This window comes from Colias croceus, chromosome 8 (assembly GCF_905220415.1).
Source record: "Colias croceus chromosome 8, ilColCroc2.1".
Lineage (NCBI taxonomy): Eukaryota > Metazoa > Arthropoda > Insecta > Lepidoptera > Pieridae > Colias > Colias croceus.
This window is the reverse complement of record NC_059544.1, coordinates 8,691,292-8,708,991: the sequence shown is the minus strand read 5'-3', so window position 1 is coordinate 8,708,991 and position 17,700 is coordinate 8,691,292. Positions and strand designations below refer to the sequence as shown.

The 17,700-nt window shown below is 31.2% G+C and overlaps 3 protein-coding genes across 4 annotated transcripts; all 3 read left to right on the top strand.

Annotated features, from left to right (window-relative positions):
- The first annotated feature begins 2,076 nt into the window (after positions 1 to 2,076).
- LOC123693946 (sugar transporter ERD6-like 6) lies at positions 2,077 to 4,071 on the top strand. Its single transcript, XM_045639213.1, has 2 exons — positions 2,077 to 2,292; positions 2,495 to 4,071. Exons 1-2 carry the CDS (start codon positions 2,217 to 2,219, stop codon positions 3,778 to 3,780), a joined length of 1,362 nt encoding a protein of 453 aa, XP_045495169.1. The 5' UTR covers positions 2,077 to 2,216; the 3' UTR covers positions 3,781 to 4,071.
- A 2,771-nt stretch (positions 4,072 to 6,842) lies between these two features.
- Positions 6,843 to 10,267, top strand: LOC123693742 (sugar transporter ERD6-like 4). 2 transcript variants are annotated; one of them, XM_045638944.1, is made up of 3 exons: positions 6,843 to 6,950; positions 8,425 to 8,560; positions 8,888 to 10,267. In XM_045638944.1, exons 2-3 carry the CDS (start codon positions 8,446 to 8,448, stop codon positions 10,177 to 10,179), a joined length of 1,407 nt encoding a protein of 468 aa, XP_045494900.1. In that variant the 5' UTR covers positions 6,843 to 6,950; positions 8,425 to 8,445; the 3' UTR covers positions 10,180 to 10,267. The 2 variants fall into 2 exon arrangements, with proteins under 2 accessions (XP_045494900.1, XP_045494899.1); XM_045638943.1 differs by lacking the exon at positions 6,843 to 6,950 and adding an exon at positions 7,860 to 8,003.
- A 1,812-nt stretch (positions 10,268 to 12,079) lies between these two features.
- On the top strand, positions 12,080 to 16,351 carry LOC123693773 (facilitated trehalose transporter Tret1-like). The gene is made up of 3 exons (XM_045638986.1): positions 12,080 to 12,253; positions 13,807 to 13,942; positions 14,586 to 16,351. The coding sequence occupies exons 1-3, from the start codon at positions 12,230 to 12,232 to the stop codon at positions 15,866 to 15,868; spliced, it is 1,443 nt and encodes a 480-aa protein (XP_045494942.1). The 5' UTR covers positions 12,080 to 12,229; the 3' UTR covers positions 15,869 to 16,351.
- The last annotated feature ends 1,349 nt before the right edge of the window (positions 16,352 to 17,700 follow it).

Here is a 17,700-nt window from a genome sequence, read left to right as displayed (position 1 = left end):
TGTAGATATCATACAAAAACAAAATAATTAATAAATAAATGTTCTGAGGTAGTAGTTAAATCCAAGATAAAAATACAGCCAAAAACCTTTTATTAAGTGGGCTGAAAATAAGATTGTACCTCATTGAGATAATATTACTACGTATGGAGGAGACACCACGAACAAAATCTGTGCGCCATTTTTTTGCTCTACTAGTTAGGTACTAACCGATGAAAGTTATTCCTTTGCACTTTTCCGTATTATTTGTGCAATATCGTAACACACACGAAGGCATATTCGATGCGTTTCACTTTAAAACAAATAAAAAATGAACGTGCAGTTGCGCCATATGGCGTATGTTGAGCGGAACATAAGTGATGTAGGCGGTGTCGTCTCCATATGAATATCTCAATGTTGTACCTATTCTTTCTTTATATTGTCATCGTTAATAATTAATTAATTATTTCTGTGGAGTGCATTTTACACATTAGGTACCGATACCAAGGCTTAAAAGAGTTTTGTCCGACTCCCTTGTCCCTGAGGACTTCCTAATGTACCTAGTAGGTACCTACATTATACAAAAATATGATATTAGTTATCTGTGGTATGTAATAAACACCCAATAAAAATTCTCCGTGTTCCGTTTTGCCCTAAGGTTTTGCCGCTTTCGATGCAGGAGTTGCGAGTGTGTTGATGAATTTTTTCTATAAACTTACATTTAAGTTAACTTTTTAGAAGTAACCGAAAATTATTCAATCTAATTTCAAGGGACACGTATCTTATAAATCGATTTAAACATAGTTAATTTACATAGATATGTAGGTAGGTACTAATTGTATTCCTACTCTAATAATTGTAACAATTCAATGATAATGATATTGCGAAAACTTTAATTAAAAAGTATTAGATAGGATAGAAAAAAGGTTAATTTCATTTTATAGGTACTTTTTGTACCATTAAAATATACCTAATGTATAAATTTCAAATATGGTGAAGATACCAAAAAAGGCTTAAAACCTGGATAAGTTTTAGCGAAGATGGCTTTAGGGGCGTTTATTATTTACGTAGGTATGGCATTCAGCCCCCCTAGACAAGTGGCTTTCTATTAGCGTAACGTTTGATAGAATAGATTATGAATGTATGAGATTGACATAAGCTGTCGATACATTTATCTACAGCTTACGTCAATCTCATACATTCATAATCTATTCTATCAAACGTTACGCTAAACGAAAGTCACTTGTCTAACCCCTCTGGAGGGTGGGGATTGGATCGAAAATCCTACTAGTACTAATAGAATAGAATAGAATAGAAAACTTAATGTGTATGTGTGTGTTTGTTACTTTTTCACGCAAATACTACTCAACCGATTACAATGAAACTAAGCACACATATTGAGGGTAACATTATTGTGGATTAACACATAGGATAGGTTTTATCCCGGAAATCCCACGGGAACGGGAACTATGCGGGTCTTTCGTTGAGAACGCAGGCAAAGCCGCGGGCGGAAAGCTAACATTAAGTCGCTGTCTCTGCCCCTATATATGTACCTATACATAGCATAGTAAACTTATCTTTAAAACTACACAATGGATTTGTATACCTACCTAATAATGTGAGGAAATTAACACCAAACACACACATAGGTAATGTATTTATACATATGGAAAAGGGTAATGACATGAATAAAGTGAATTTAGCCGCCACTAGTCAATTAAAATTTTAATGAAAATTGTTCAATTAATGACGAACAGCATCTTTTGTCCAATGTTTACCTTAATGTGATAAGAAAACATTATGCATAAGCCAGCTAGATCATTAACTGTTACCTATAAATTATAATTAACACTGTAGCTGAATATCATTCAGGCTTAGTCCCTGTCCGTCGATACAATAATAAAGATGAAATCGAATATAAAATAAATCAAATACTCGAATTTACGCCCCAACCTTGATCTCCTGTTATCCATACTTATATTATAAATGCGAAAGTAACTCTGTCTGTCTGTCTGTTACTCAATCACGCCTACACTACTGAACCAATCTTCATGAAATTATGGAGATATTTTGATACCCGACGCAATCCCGGAAATCCTACAAGAACGGGAACTATAACGGGAACCTAGTAAATAACTTTGACACTTTTTAATGTAGAAGCTTTATGATTTACGTTTCAGATTCTCGTCGTTGCCGGTTTAGTATTTTGCTGCATCTCCGATGGCTACATCTTTGGACAAATGTCTGGAATGATAAATGCTTTAGCGGCACCAGACAGCCCTATTCCGGTAACTCAAGATGATATTTCATGGATCGGTAATTGTACCTACAGTTATTCTATAGCCCATGTATCTGATGTCTCTATCCTATATTACTGTAAAATTTCATCCAAATCTGTCCAATAATTTTTTGTGAAAGAGTATCCTCACAAACATTGATATTTATTGTATCTATTAGTGGGAAAAATATTTATTTATAATTGATTTTAACATTAATTCTCATAGTGTGATTTTTTCAGCTTCTACAATCAACATAACTTGCATATGTGGATTTGTACTTGTTGGAATCTTATCGAAAGCTATTGGACGAAGATTTTCTACTACTATTCTTGGAATTCCTGTAATATTATGCTGGATTGCGCTTTATTTCGCACAAGACAAATTCATATTTCTATTGACAAGGGTAATCGTCGGTGTGTCGTATGGTGGTATATTTTGTCAAAGCATTCTGAATTGTGGTGAATATCTCCCTCCAAGCATCAGGCAGTTTGCATGTAACATAATCATTACTCTCGGTAATTTATCTGGCGTAATGTTAGGTCATATATTAAGCCTTTTGATGGACTGGAGAAACGTTGCACTTTTGGGTTTAATTCCTTCAGGCTTGGCCTGTCTTCTACCATTGTTCTGGATCGAAAGTCCGTCCTGGCTTGCATCGAAAGGAAAATTTGATAAGTGTGAGAAAGCTTTTAGAAAATTGCGTCAAGACAATGAAGATAACAAGCTAGAATTACGACATCTTATAGAGTATGAGAAGAAAAATCAAAGTGATTATGTTGCACGACATAGCTCTAGGTTCAGTGACATAAAGAAAGTTATTTTTGCATGTAAAGAGTTGTATTTCTGGAAATTAACTTTAACGCTATTTGTTGTAAATATTTATAGAGCTACTGCTGGTCGTATTTTACTCAATACATTAGCAATCACTATGCTACAAGAAATCACTGGTCGCACGAACGTATTGCTATTTACGTTGCTTGTTGATGGATTCGGAATAATCGGTGCTGCTGTTTCATTTTATTTAATAAAAAAACTTAAAATGAGAAAGCTTTTGTTTACCTCAGGCGTTATTTCGAATACTTTATTGGTAGTTTTTAGTGCGTCTTTATATTTTGTACCGAATGAAACCTGGTATCCGTGGATTAAAGTGGTATTCATGGCTTTATACTACATTGTAGTAAGTGCTGGCCCATATCCCGTGTTGGATGTGTTTATCGGGGAAGTTCACCCGCTGGAGATAAAGGAGTTTAGCAGCTTTTTATCGGGTGGTTTGGCTGGAGGAATTCATTTCTTAACAGTTCAACTTGCTGCAAGTATGTTTGCGACGATGGGATACTCCGGCACGTTTTTATTCAATGCTTTCATCGTATCATTTTGTCTAGTATATTTAAGTATATACATGCCTGAAACGAAAGGCAGAACTTTACAAGAAATTGAAATGTTTTTCAAAACTGGAACATTTAACGGTCATGCATTAGATAATCATGAATGCGCGAACGTAGTTTTAGTTGAAAGGAAAAATTGAGTCCATTGCACAACAGAAAATACAGTATTTTGAGTTTTATCATTACCAATATATAATAAAATCATATTAATTTCAGTTATCGATCTTAGTGTAAACGAAAACTCGGATTCAGTGTTGTTCACATATAAATCTAAATAACAACTAGGCACTGTTTTTTAGATTTCTATGGTTGTTCAGTATTAGAATATCGTATATGATTGCATTGTGTAGATATTATGTAGGTGCATACGATTCCAAACGTACCTAAGTAGTTTATTAAGTTTAGGTTCATAAAATGTAACTTAGTTTTTTTTGTAAGTAATTTAATAGCGAAATAAGTGTAAGTTCTTACATTAAAATTATTTAGAAATGTATTTTGTATTATTGGTCGTCACCTTAAAATATATAGGTACTGTCATTCACAATTATAGGGACATACAGGCTACAGCATTGTATGAATGAATGCATTTACAAATGCATTTCCAATAGCTTTCTTATAACAAAGATTTTCTAAAAATAAATTATAAGAGTGTTTAAAAATTAAACCACGTTGAAACGCTACAATAAATTAATAAGTTGGTTGATAGATTAAAATTTTAATACGAATTGTTTCGAGAATAGTATCTCATATTTCCAGGATTCTTGTTCTTAGATTGACGTATGGAATTTAGATACGATGTCGGGACATTAACCAAATAAAGTTCTGAATTTTCATTTCAGTATTTCGAAAATCAATTCAAAATTTCTTCACTTTCTCAAAGTTATTCGATACAAAGGTCAACTAGTACTATAATAAAGATCAACGTTGCAAGAGTATCTATATAAAAGCTATATATGTATTTTGTTTAGTAGGTACTATAAGATTTTTTATATTATCACTGATAATTGTCACCAATTGAATGTCGTAGCGATCGTAAAATGTTATCGACTTAACACTGTAACAAATGTGAAGCCATTAGACATGTCTGTATGACTTGATTCGATTACAGTGCGAAATTTCTGATAGTGTAAACAGTATTATTTCATTTGCTCTTAAGTACCTTCGTTCAAAGACGTCCTTAAGCGCCTTTTGTTTTTGATATTAGGTAGGTATGTTCCTCGTTTACGAAAGCCATTACATACCTACTTCGGTTTCAATAATTATTTTGGACTAGGACATAGGACAGTTCTTTGGCATATTATGATATATTATGTAGTTAGATATAAGTTACAGATTGTGTAATATTGACATGATTTTAAAAGAGCAACTACGGAGTTTCTATTGCCGGGTTTTTCTCCATAGATACTGCTTTCCGAATCGGTGGTAAATGTTAAAAATACTTATGTAATGACGATTCGAAAGTGCTACCTACTAAAAGTAGTCTAGATGAATAAATAAATGTTTGAGTTTGAACTAAAAGTTTTATACATTACTGGACAGTGGACATACCTAACTGACAGTATGGGACAAAGTATTTATAGCAAAAATACTGCTTCTACAATAAAATACTTATAACAAATGTAATATTATACATTAAACTAGGTTTCCGCCCACTTTATCTAAACCCTAATAAATAATATACTAAAACCTTCCTCTTGAATCTCTGTATCTATTTAAAAAAACCGCATCAAAATCCGGTGCGTAGTGTTACAGATAAAAAGGGACAGGGACAGAGAAAGCGACTTTATTTTGTACTATGTAGTGACATCACAGCTAAGACCTATTAAAAGATGGGTATATTCATGAAATAAATTGAGGTTTAAGTTCGATTTGTTCCCCGTCGCCATCCTTTATCCGACACTTTTGTTAGAAATGATGTTTATATCTACAATTTAATAAAAAATCGTATTGATATGCCGAACTTTGCCAAATTAATTCTATGAAATTATAGGCTATTTATGTATTTCAGATAGGTTTATTTTGCTCTAGTTTTTCAAGTCATAAATTATTGTGTGCTAAGAAGGTCGATTGTTCAGTAATCGATTCAATCATTGCTTTAATAATAATTATGTGCGAATTGAATTCTTTCTTATGGTAATTGCTAATTGGTTTGTTATGATTTATGTGCAATATTTATGTTTTAATATATATGTAATATGATATTTTATTTATTTTAAAACAATACCAGAATTGTAAAAAATAAAAGATACAATTTTGTGAAGGCAAATATACCTAAGTAGATTGTTAAAAATTACAAGAAAATAAAAATAACTGCGTTAAAAACAACCGACTTCAAAAACGGAAAAGTAATAAATAAAAAAGATTTGATATTATTAATTACTACATATTATTTAAGTATTATTTAGATGTGCTATTTACTAAAAAGGTTTGATGTCGGTGCACGGGCTTAATACTAAGTGCTTAGTTTTTGGCACCGACTTCAAACCTATTTAATAAATAGCACATCTAAATAATATTATGTAGTAATTAATAATATATATTTTTTATTTATTACTTTTCCGTTTTTGAAGTCGGTTGTTTTTAACGCAGTTATTTAATTTATTTAATACTTTTTAGTGTATTTTTCAACACGAATCAAACGAGCCCAATCTCGATAAAGTTGAGTCAATATATTACTGAGTTCCTATGGCCACCTTCCGATTCCATCATCAAATCAGCTCTATGTCATGATAATGTTTCATCGCTATCCAATTTACATACGTATACAAAATTTCAGCTCAATCGGTTACCGGAAAGTGAATCAAAGTTACTTGCTACATTTCAATTAAGTCATCGAGTACAGACAAAAATGCTCATAAAATAAAAACTACTAGGCCTATCCGATTAAAATTTTTATGGGACCAATTCGATACCATCCCGCATCGAATAAAAAAAGAATCACGTAAACGGTTTAGAAGCCTCGGAGTAATCGGTGTACATACATCTAAAAGAAAAAAAATTATACCGGCCGAATTAAAATACAGTAGGAACTTAATTCTTCCAATAGATAGTTAAATAAAACGAATTTAGTTAGGTATATAGGAATGTAAATTATAACTTATTTATTATAGTAACTTGTTAAGCAACGTAACTTGTTATATCTTTATGCAATATATATAATAGCTTTGTACAATAAATTATAAGTCATCTTTGTTCCTTACTACGTGATTGCAGTACATAACTTTTTATAATTATAAAATTCCACCTAAACTAATCTTAATATGAATTTACGAGCTAGTGTAAGATATGTATCTATTATGTATATTAAGAGGCCTACACCACCGAAACTAGCGCCACCGAACATTTTATTTTTTTACTCCTTAAACAGATCAAATTTAAAAAATCTATCTCGGTACTTTGCTAGTATATTACTTGTAGTATTTTTGGTATTACTTTTCACTATTCTAAATGTTCATTATTCTAGAGAACTTTTGATTACCGCCAAAAGTGGCCACTTTTGGCGGTAATCAAAAGTTCTCCTAATTTACCGAATGCAAAATAATGAAAAGTAATACCAAAAATACTACAAGTAATATACTAGCAAAGTACCGAGCTAGATTTTTTAAATTTGATCTGGTTTAGGAGTAAAAAAATAAAATGTTGGGGGGGCGCTAGTTTCGGTGGTATGTAGCACTCGAGTAATACAAACATTTTTTATTAATTATTTGTAAGAACATATTGGTGATGGCCACAGGCCCACAGAAAATCTAAATAATCTATACTAATATTATAAAGAGGAAATGTTTGTAATTATGTATGTATGTATGGTTTTCACTAATAAACATCTCAACCGATTTTGATGAAATTTGGCACAGACAATCTTTAGATCGTGCTGTGTGTGAAAATCGTCCTGAAATATTTATTTATTCCTGAAATATTTATGTTGAGAGGTTCATCTTATAATAATATATGAGAGTGATAGACGATTTGAAGCATACTGACGGCGTTTTTTATTTTTCGAAGTAACTTGTTTGACCTCTGTGTCCAATACAAATTATTCCAAATGTCGTAGACATAGTGTATGTTCGTCATTAATGCGATAGCGCTTGCAATTTATATTAAATGTATGTGAATTTTAAACAAGAAATTCTATGCAACTAACGTATTTTATAGTTTTCAGTTGTAGAGTTTCATTATCTTACATATTAAACTAGTGGATAACAGCCGAGACAAAATAAAGTTTTCATTTTAAACACAGATTACTTCAGTGTTAGTGTGTTGTTCGTGTGTTAATGTAATATTTTTCACATTTTCACATTTTAGTTTTGTTTTCTAAGTTTATGTATGAAATTTTGGAATTATGACAAGGCTTACAACAAAACAGGTTTAGCTTTTGTTTATAAATATTTTTGCTCTTTGTAGAGTCGTGATATTTTTCATTAGTAGGTTTTGGTTTTTATTACGGTTAATTTTAACGGTTCGCAAACCAAATTAAATCGAATTATCTATGTTAAAATAACAGCCACTTTTAAATGAGTTTATTTTCTCAAATAAATATGAGATGCTACTTAATTATGCTATTTTCATGAAAAAGCAAAGTAAAGGCTGGATAGTTTTACCTAGATTAAAAATAAAGAAAATTTCTGCGGATAACATGCCGGTGTTCTGTTTATGTGTGCCTATTTATAATAAACTGTGTTAAAAACTATAAATTTATAAATAACTTGTGTTAAAAAGCAAGCATATTAAGTAGCCAAAATCATGTTCGTTCTTTCTTCGATCGAACATATAAATACATATTTCAGGCCCTGGTTGTAACTGGCTTGATGTTTATAAACATATCGGATGGTTACATTTATGGTCAAATGTCTGGCATGATAGATGCTCTGAAGGCTCCAGACAGTCCCATACCTGTTACAGATGAAGATATTTCCTGGATAGGTACGTAGGAAATATCATCTATTATGTAATATTATGTATTGCATTTGCATGTACCTACTTGTTAAAATATCATCAATATTATTTTAGTCACGCACTTGATTGCTTTTTTAATTCTTATGTAGGTATATACCTGTATATGTGTTTAATTACATTGTTTAAAAATAGTGTGTCTTTTGTAGATTGTGGAGTTAGCAACTTTAATATTCACACTTAGTATCCCTCAGGAAATGATAATTTTAATAACAGAATAAGCAGTTTTTTGACAAAATCGGTCCAGCGCATCAGTTTTAAAATCTTTTCATATTTAACGTTATTTTCTTTTTTCAGCTTCAATTCTGAACTTAACGTGTGTCTGTGGATTCGCCTTATTTGTGGTTGCAGACCAGTTTGTTGGACGAAGAAAATCTGTCATGTTATTTAGTTCACCCATACTCGTGACATGGATTATTTTGTATTATGCTCAAAGCAAAACTGTGTTGTTGTTTTCACGTATAATAGTGGGAGTATTTTTTGGAAGTGTTATAACTGTATCGTATATTAACATAGGTGAATATATATCTTCGAAGAATCGATCATTTTATACTAATTTAGTTTGCGGAGCTGGCCCAATTATTGGTACAATGATAGGTCATGTGTTGAGTATTTTATTGCATTGGAGGCACGTAGCTCTTATTGGAACAATCCCTACAAGTTTGTCCATAATTCTACCAATCTTTTGGGTAGAAAGCCCATCATGGCTGGCTTCCAAAGGTCGGTTTGATGAATGTAGAGCGGCGTTCAAAGCTCTGCGTGGTTCCAGCCAAGAGGCCTGCAATGAATTGGACCAACTAATCGCACACGAAAAGGCTAAACAAAGAACTTTTTCCATGCAAAAACGTGATACAATATTGGCTAAATTATTTACTGCTTTCAAAACTAAATCTTTTTGGAGAGTTATGGGTTTAAGCCTCGTCGACGTCACCTACAGAGTAGGATCGGGGCGTGTTTTATTTTTTACCTTTGCTATCACTCTAATACAAAATATAACTAATAGTTCAAATATTTTACTATTTACGATGGCTGTAGATGCCTTTACAATAACTGGTGCTATGCTTTCTTGTTTTGTTGTTAAGAAATTAAAGTTGCGTACACTGATTTTAAGTTTCGGAACAATTTCAAACATTCTACTCGTAATTCTTGGTGTTTGTTTATATTCTTTACCGAGTACTAACATATATTTTTCATACGTAAAGATTTTTCTGCTCGCCGCTTACTTTATTATTCTAAGTGCCGGGCCGTATGCGGTACTCGAAGCTATAGTTAGTGAAATATTCCCGCTAGAAATTAAATCGTTTTGTTTATTTTTAATAGGCGTTACTGGTACCACATTCCAATTTATAGCTATAAAAATCGCTCCTAGTATGTTTGAGTCGATGGGATATCATGGTGTTTTCTTATTAAATGCCTTTATAGTATTTCTTTGTTTGGTTTATTTGTGGGCATTTTTGCCTGAAACAAAAGGCCGATCTTTACAGGAAATTGAAGTTTTCTTTCGCCTTGGTAGATTCGAAACGGTATGTGATAGGGAACCGGTGAAAGAATTGATTCCTTATAAAGAAAAAAAAGTGGGTAGTCCATAACACTTATTGTAATGTGCATTGTGACACATAATTAAAAGATCAAATGTGAATACATAATTAAAAGATCAAATATATATTTGAGATTTTTTGTTTTTGTTTTTATTATTTACAGCTTTCCTTACAATGAAATTTATATCAAATATCTAAATATAGATGAGGATTCATAAATACACTACTTATATCAATATTATGAATAATGTGATACTATAGAATCTACATCTACAGGGTTTGCTTGTTACGACCTACAGTTTAACTGAGAATCTGCTTGACCAAAAAAATAAATTACTACAACCCCCAATAAGTTAAATATAACAAAAGTAACATTTATAATCCTCTACTTTTAAGTTACAAAGAAAAAAATTTTCTATGGCACTCTATGTGATAGTGTCTGGACGAAAAATTTAATTTAAAATTATTTTGTTTATCTGTCTGTATGTGGGTATATTGCCTGGGTATCACGATTAAACAATAAACATGTAGTTAAGAAACTATTTTGAATAGAATCGAGCAAAAACTTTTGAAAGAGTTTCATTTCATAATAATACCCTTGAAGAGACCTTTTTCTGCGATAAATTGAATTCGTCCTTTGCAATAAATACAAGTTTTCCAACACCATTGAGGCTTGAGATTAGCTATCTATAATCTACGTATGTGACATTGCCACCCATCGTCTTCGATTAGGTATACAGGGTTACTTGTAAAACACCAGCAACCTCGCAGGACAAGATAGCTAACATCATAAGTAACAACATATTTTGATCTACGACTTTTGATAATTTGTTAGATTTTATTTTCATACAAAAATAAATATTAATTTAATTTTCCGATTGAATATTATAAACTCTACGCGCATCCCAAAAATTACGTAAACAAGACGCGAACGAGAGGGGGAAGGGGGCGTCGCGTCGTCCTTTCGATAATGAATAGAACATAGACTTACAAATGTTAGGAGAGTACAATAAAGGCTTAAAAAAACATTTAAAAATAATTTATTGCGTTATGAAAAAATTGTAGAACAAATGTTAGCTATCTTGTCCTGCGAGGTTGCTGGTGTTTTACAAGTAACCCTGTATTTTCCTTGCAAGCATCATGATTCACAGCGCAAAATTTGCAAACTGCAGCATTGGCGTTAGATTATTACATCTGCGTTATGATGCAGATGTCGAAGTATCAAAAGTTCGACGACATGTGACATCTGCCAACCCGCACTTGGCCAGCGTGGTGGATTATAGCCTGTACCCTTATGGCCCGAGTCCCAGCAGTAGGAACATGTAGGTATGTGCTGATGATGATGACAATTATTCCTGATAGTAGAAAGTCTGGGAGATATAAAATATTCAATTCGGGAGAAATATTAACCAACTTTATATAGATAGCAGTGCTATACAAAAATACAGTAGATTTCAGTATTTTGTAATTTGTGTGTTGTGTTATTGGAACCTTATCTAAAATGTTCTATTTTCCAATATTCTAAAGTTCGTTATTTCAATTAAAACATTTTAGTGCAACCTTAATGCGCGTCACACACGGTGAAGATACTATAATCATCATACATGCCATCCTGTTACAAATGACCCAAAAAATTTCGGGTCATTTGTAACAGGATGGCGGTTCTACAGGGGTCTTAGGTACGCAATGACAAAAAGAAAAATAATGGTCAGAACGCTGATACCGGATATCTTAAGATACTATAACGTTTTATATTAGAGAATCTTAACATAAAATATATTATATAGTATCTTCACCGTGTGTGACGCGCTTTACCAGCCGTCCTCAGGACATTATGTAGGAATAGTGATGAATGATTCAATTAATTGTGATGAAGTTGGGCATATTTTAGTAAAGTATAAAAGGTTTAAAATATATTTTATTTATATTAGTTCAACTCGAGCAAATATAGTGTCCGGATTGGTTCTAATTTAATTGGAAATCGATCAACATATATGTGTTAAAGAATTCTTGTTACGAGTTTTTATTCATATTTTTATTAGTAAAACTTATAGTAGCTTATGGAACGCTTGTATAAGTGTGGTTTATATAATATATAACGATGGCAGGACTTACAAAAAAACAGGTGAAAATTTTTTTTTTATTATATTTATTGATAACTATAAATACATTATTATTAAAAAGGGTGGGTTAAGAATATTTTCTTTACCCACCATTGATAGCAGGATAGTTACTTCATATTGTTAATATCTGGGACAGCCCAAATATAAAGAGAACTTCTGCACTTATTTGATTTTTCAGAATTTCTTTAATATTTAGATAATATTATATTCCATTTAAAATGTTGTGATATGTTGTTCAGGTTACTGACAAAACTCCCTTAAATGTTCCACAGTTTAGTAATCCTACCACCAAATTAATATCTATATATATATATATATCTTTATGTGTTATCGTCTTAGATCATTACTTAATGATCTAAGGTTATCGTTTACTTTCCTTACCTTGCCTACCTAAAAATATCGCAATTAGGTAAGGTTAACTTTATTTAAGAATCCAGTGCTGGTTTAATTATAAAATAATTATTTATATTTGTCGCAGAAAAAAGATTTACGAATTACAAATGAATAATTATAATGTTTTGATTTATTTTTTTCATATAAAATCATTGTGTTTGTAATAGAAATATTAATAAAATTTTCTTCTATTGTTAATTGCTCTCTTCATAGAGACTTTACCAACCACTTAAAAACAGTGACTACAATAGATATTGGTTGATCGTTCAATTAAAACGAAAATATTTACGCATTTGTCTCGTGTATCATTATGTTAAGTTTTTCCCAATTTTTTTTATAAGCTGCTGAAAAGATGCAATATATAATATGTCGAACATTCTAATTTCTAACTTTTCGTTGATGGTAAATAATGAACCGAATCGAACGCGTAAGTTCGTCACTTATTCCGTAGTGCCTTCTCGCAGATTTTTCTTATCATCTATTTTTGTACGCGATAATATTCATTAATAACTACTACAATATATTTGATACGGTTAATAAAAAATAGTGAGTATATAAACCTGAAGTAAACAATGTAGAGTTCTTTGGAAAATGTTTTTTGCTTTTAAATATAATATAAACACAAATTATTGGTTTAATTCAACGCCTTATTCGCTTACTGTAAATGCAATTTTAAGGATTACTATATTTTAAGGATTAGGATTATTTTTCATTTTTGTCAAGGCCTTTCCCTGACAAACAGGATGGAGTATATTTTGATTATTAAGAGAATCGATATAGTAATAGAGTTGTCGATGGTGGGTACAAAATAACACTGTAATATCAATCAAGAATTGCAATAAAATTCTTAGACATCGTTTATGTCATGTATTATATGTATATTTAATAATTTATAAGCGACATAAGCGATGGATGGATGTTATAATAATAATGCTTCACATTTTTACTACACTTAATGTATTTTACAAATTATATTTTGTCTATATTTGTAATATAACAAAAGGAACACAGATTTTTATTAGTTCGCCCAATTTTTAAAGTCTTTCACTATTCGAATACTTCATTACTTTAGAAGTGACAATAGGCTATACGTACTTATGTTTTGATTTATACTTAATCCACCTAGAAAAAGTGTCTTTATATTTTCTATTAAAAATTTCAGGTGTTAGTCATCATAGGAATGCTGTTTAGCAACATTTCTGATGGATATATTTATGGTCAATTATCTGGCATGATAGATGCACTGCGTGCTCCAGACAGTCCCATACCTGTTACAGAAGAGGATATTTCTTGGATAGGTAGGTGAAAATAGGTATTAATTTTGTGCAATCAGTGAAGGAAGAATTGTGAAATTGTGATAAAATCCTCATAATAAGTAATAATTAACCTAAAAGTAGGTACTATTATAGATAAGTTCTAATTTTGTGTGAGTTTATCAGGAATTATACAATTCGTTAATTTAAATTGAAGTTATCGATTATCATAAACTATAAATTATGAGATGTTAGTTAACTCGACTAAAAACATAGAAACAGGTTATTTAGGAACTCATATAAGAAGTCCAGTTTAATGAATATTAATTTATTAATAAAACTTGTCAAATAATTATTTTACATTCATATTATTAAGGGCCAAAAAAGAGCGTGAGTACCGAGCACACGTGTCAGGAATGAAACTTCTTTGGCAATATTCCCAGATACCAAAATTGTCGCCATACCCCATGACGTGATTGTATTGCCGTTACGCGATCTTGAAACGTTAGGTACTCTTAATGCGCCTAAAGAAGTTTCACTTTAAAAATGTGGGCTACCTATATTATTTTAAATATTAAAGTGATTTTTTCTAATAGTTAACTAAAGTGGAATTTGAATAATTTGAATAATTACCAGTTATTTTCAAAAAGCCTCAAATGTTAAAATATTTTTCTCTTTATCTTTTTAGCCTCAATACTGAACCTGATGGGTGTCTGCGGTTTTGCCCTTTTAGCCATTACCGACCAGTTCATGGGCCGTGGAAAATCTGTCATGTTCCTGAGTACACCCATCCTTGCAACCTGGATCATGTTATATTACGCACAGAGCAAAGCCGTGCTGCTCATATCTCGAGTAATAGTTGGCACCTTCTTCGGAAGCATACTCACTGTATCATACGTGAACATAGGCGAATATATTTCTCCAGATAATCGTTCATTGTACACGAACTTAGTGTGTGGTGCTGGACCCATTCTAGGTATAATGATAGGTCATATATTAAGTATTTTATTCAACTGGAGACTCGTAGCACTCTTAGGAATAATTCCCACGAGTATATCAATTATTTTCCCAATATTTTGGGTCGAAAGCCCTTCTTGGTTAGCGTCAAAGGGACGTTTTGAAGAATGTAGACGAGCATTTGAAGTTTTACGTGGTTCTAGTAAAGAGGCTTGTGACGAAATCGATACATTAATAATACATGAAAAGACGAAGCAAAGATCTTTCACATTACAAAATCGTCACACTATGTTGTCTAAATTATTCATAGCTATTAAACACAAATATTTTTGGAAGATCATGGGTTTGAGTACTGTTAGTGTCATTTATAGAGTGGCTTCGGGTCGTGTTTTATTTTCTACTTTCGCTATAACTTTAATGCAAGAAGTAACTGGCAGTTCAAATATTTTATTATTCACAGTGGCGGTGGATATGTTTACGATAAGTGGTGTCTTGTGTTCTTGTTTTCTCATAAAAAAACTTAAAATACGAACAATGATTCTGACTCTTGGAATAATTTCAAATACTGTTCTGATTATCCTCGCTATTTGCTTATGCTATTTACCAACCGGTAACATATATTTTTCATATATGAAAGTTCTTCTGCTGGCCTCCTACTTTATTATCCTTAGTGCCGGTCCATATGCAGTTCTAGAAGCTATAATAAGTGAAATATTTCCATTGGAAATAAAGTCGTTTTGTTTGTTTTTACTAGGAGTCACGGCGTCTCCTTCTCAATTCTTATCAATAAAATTAGCACCGGGTATGTTTTCTTCCATAGGATATCACGGAGTTTTCTTTTTAAACGGGGGTATAGTTTATCTGTTATTGTTTTACATGTGGATGTATTTACCAGAAACAAAAGGTCGGTCTTTACAAGAGATTGAATCATACTTTCGCCACGGTAGTTTCGAAGTCAAGAGAAGTAATGAAACAGCTGAGAAATTAATATCAGATCACAAAATTAACCCGTAATTATCGTAGCTATTGTTAAAATTAATAAGTAAAATTTCGTTTAATTTATAGGTAACGATATTTATCTTCATAATTTTGTTTGATTTATTTCGACAAACATCGTAAATTAATATTAATTAGTTTCAATAATATGTGTTTATAAAATAAAGATTTGAAACAAGTTCACAGAATACCTATGTAACGTACACACTAATTGTTATAAATTAAATGTTAATAAATTGTATATTTTATACACATTACATATTATATATGTATATAATAAATTAAACTAAATTAAATCCCAGCACAGAAATCAGCCTTTATACATATCGATGCTTTATGCTACAATTTAATGCGGTTTACCATTTTTCTTAATTTTTAAATAGATATTAGTGGTAAAAATAATTAAAAGTGGAAGGATCAACAAATTATGTATTGTTAAATATATTCTGAGAATGGACTGAAAATATTACGAAATATGTTATGAATAGCACCATACTTAAGTGTAAGACGTAACTAATTGAGTATTTGAATAAAAAAAAATTATTGATTTTTTTCATGTATTTTAAAACTTTATTATTAATAATATTGATATTTAATGCAAAAAAAAATGTTTTTCAATTAATAATAAGCAATTAAAAATTGATGAAATTTAAATTAAAATCACGTGACTATAAACGCGCCATGACTGGTCACCATAGATGTGACGTCAAAATGTTATAGTTGTACTTGAGTTGTACATTAGTTGTATACGTTTTTGTATCAACTGCAATGAGTGAAAACTAACATTATGACGTCACACGCGTCCGGGTGACGCTTCGGGAGTTGTCGGTGTGTTTTCGGTACTGGATTCAAAGACTAATTGCACGCCTCATAAGCGAAGCGTTGAGGTGGGTACTACTGTCACTTCGCGCAAAACATCTGATTTTTCAAACTTAAAATGTCTTTATGTATCATACATTGCACTTGTAAGATAATACATACACACACATATTAAGAAAAAACACTATTTTTAACGTTCATGATATTTTTGATGTCATTTTTGTTATTTAAACTAGTTAAAAAACAGTTTAAAAAAGTTCTGTCTTGGACGTCCGTGTGTCTGTATGTGCGGAGGATTTTCTTGTTAACACGATAGCGACCGAAATACTTTACTAATCGAGTCTTTTTTTTTCTCTTACGCTTGAGTATGCTCAGGAATAGAACCCTTTCATTTTTCAGGGTCTGATTCGATGTGGTTTAATTGTTATTAAATAAACAAAAAAAATATCGACTTTTTTTTTTTTTATAGTGTACTCAAAATTCACCATTATAAACTCGATTCTTTATACTATAAGCCAAGGTTTAAAAAAATAAGTTGGTAGTCAGTCCCTTAAACCTGCGCAGTTTCACATCTGGGTGGGGCCACAAGAAAAATAGCTCAATTATTACGGTACCGCTTTCTTTACTTTTCCAAATGTTTTATTTTATTTCATTTTTATATTTATAGTTACGTACTCTTTATAAATAATCAATTTTATTGTAAAGGATGAGATTATGAGGCGTGCACTTTTGGATTTTCCAAACTATTTTTATTTTGAAATAACTTTTGAATTATTGCAAAAAAAAAATAAAAAAAAATAGTTTTGTTATAAAACTAATATATAATCTTTCCATTTAGCACAAAAAATTTTTTTATTCAAATACTCAATTATACAATTTGTAAAGAGAGTCTATTATTTATTAATTTAAATATAAGTAGAATTTATACTTTGGTACAATGTAGGTACATGTCAATAATTCAATATTGAGCCTAGCCTTGTTATGTAATAAATTTAATTAAAAAAACGGTGTTTTTGTTTTAATTCCTCTTA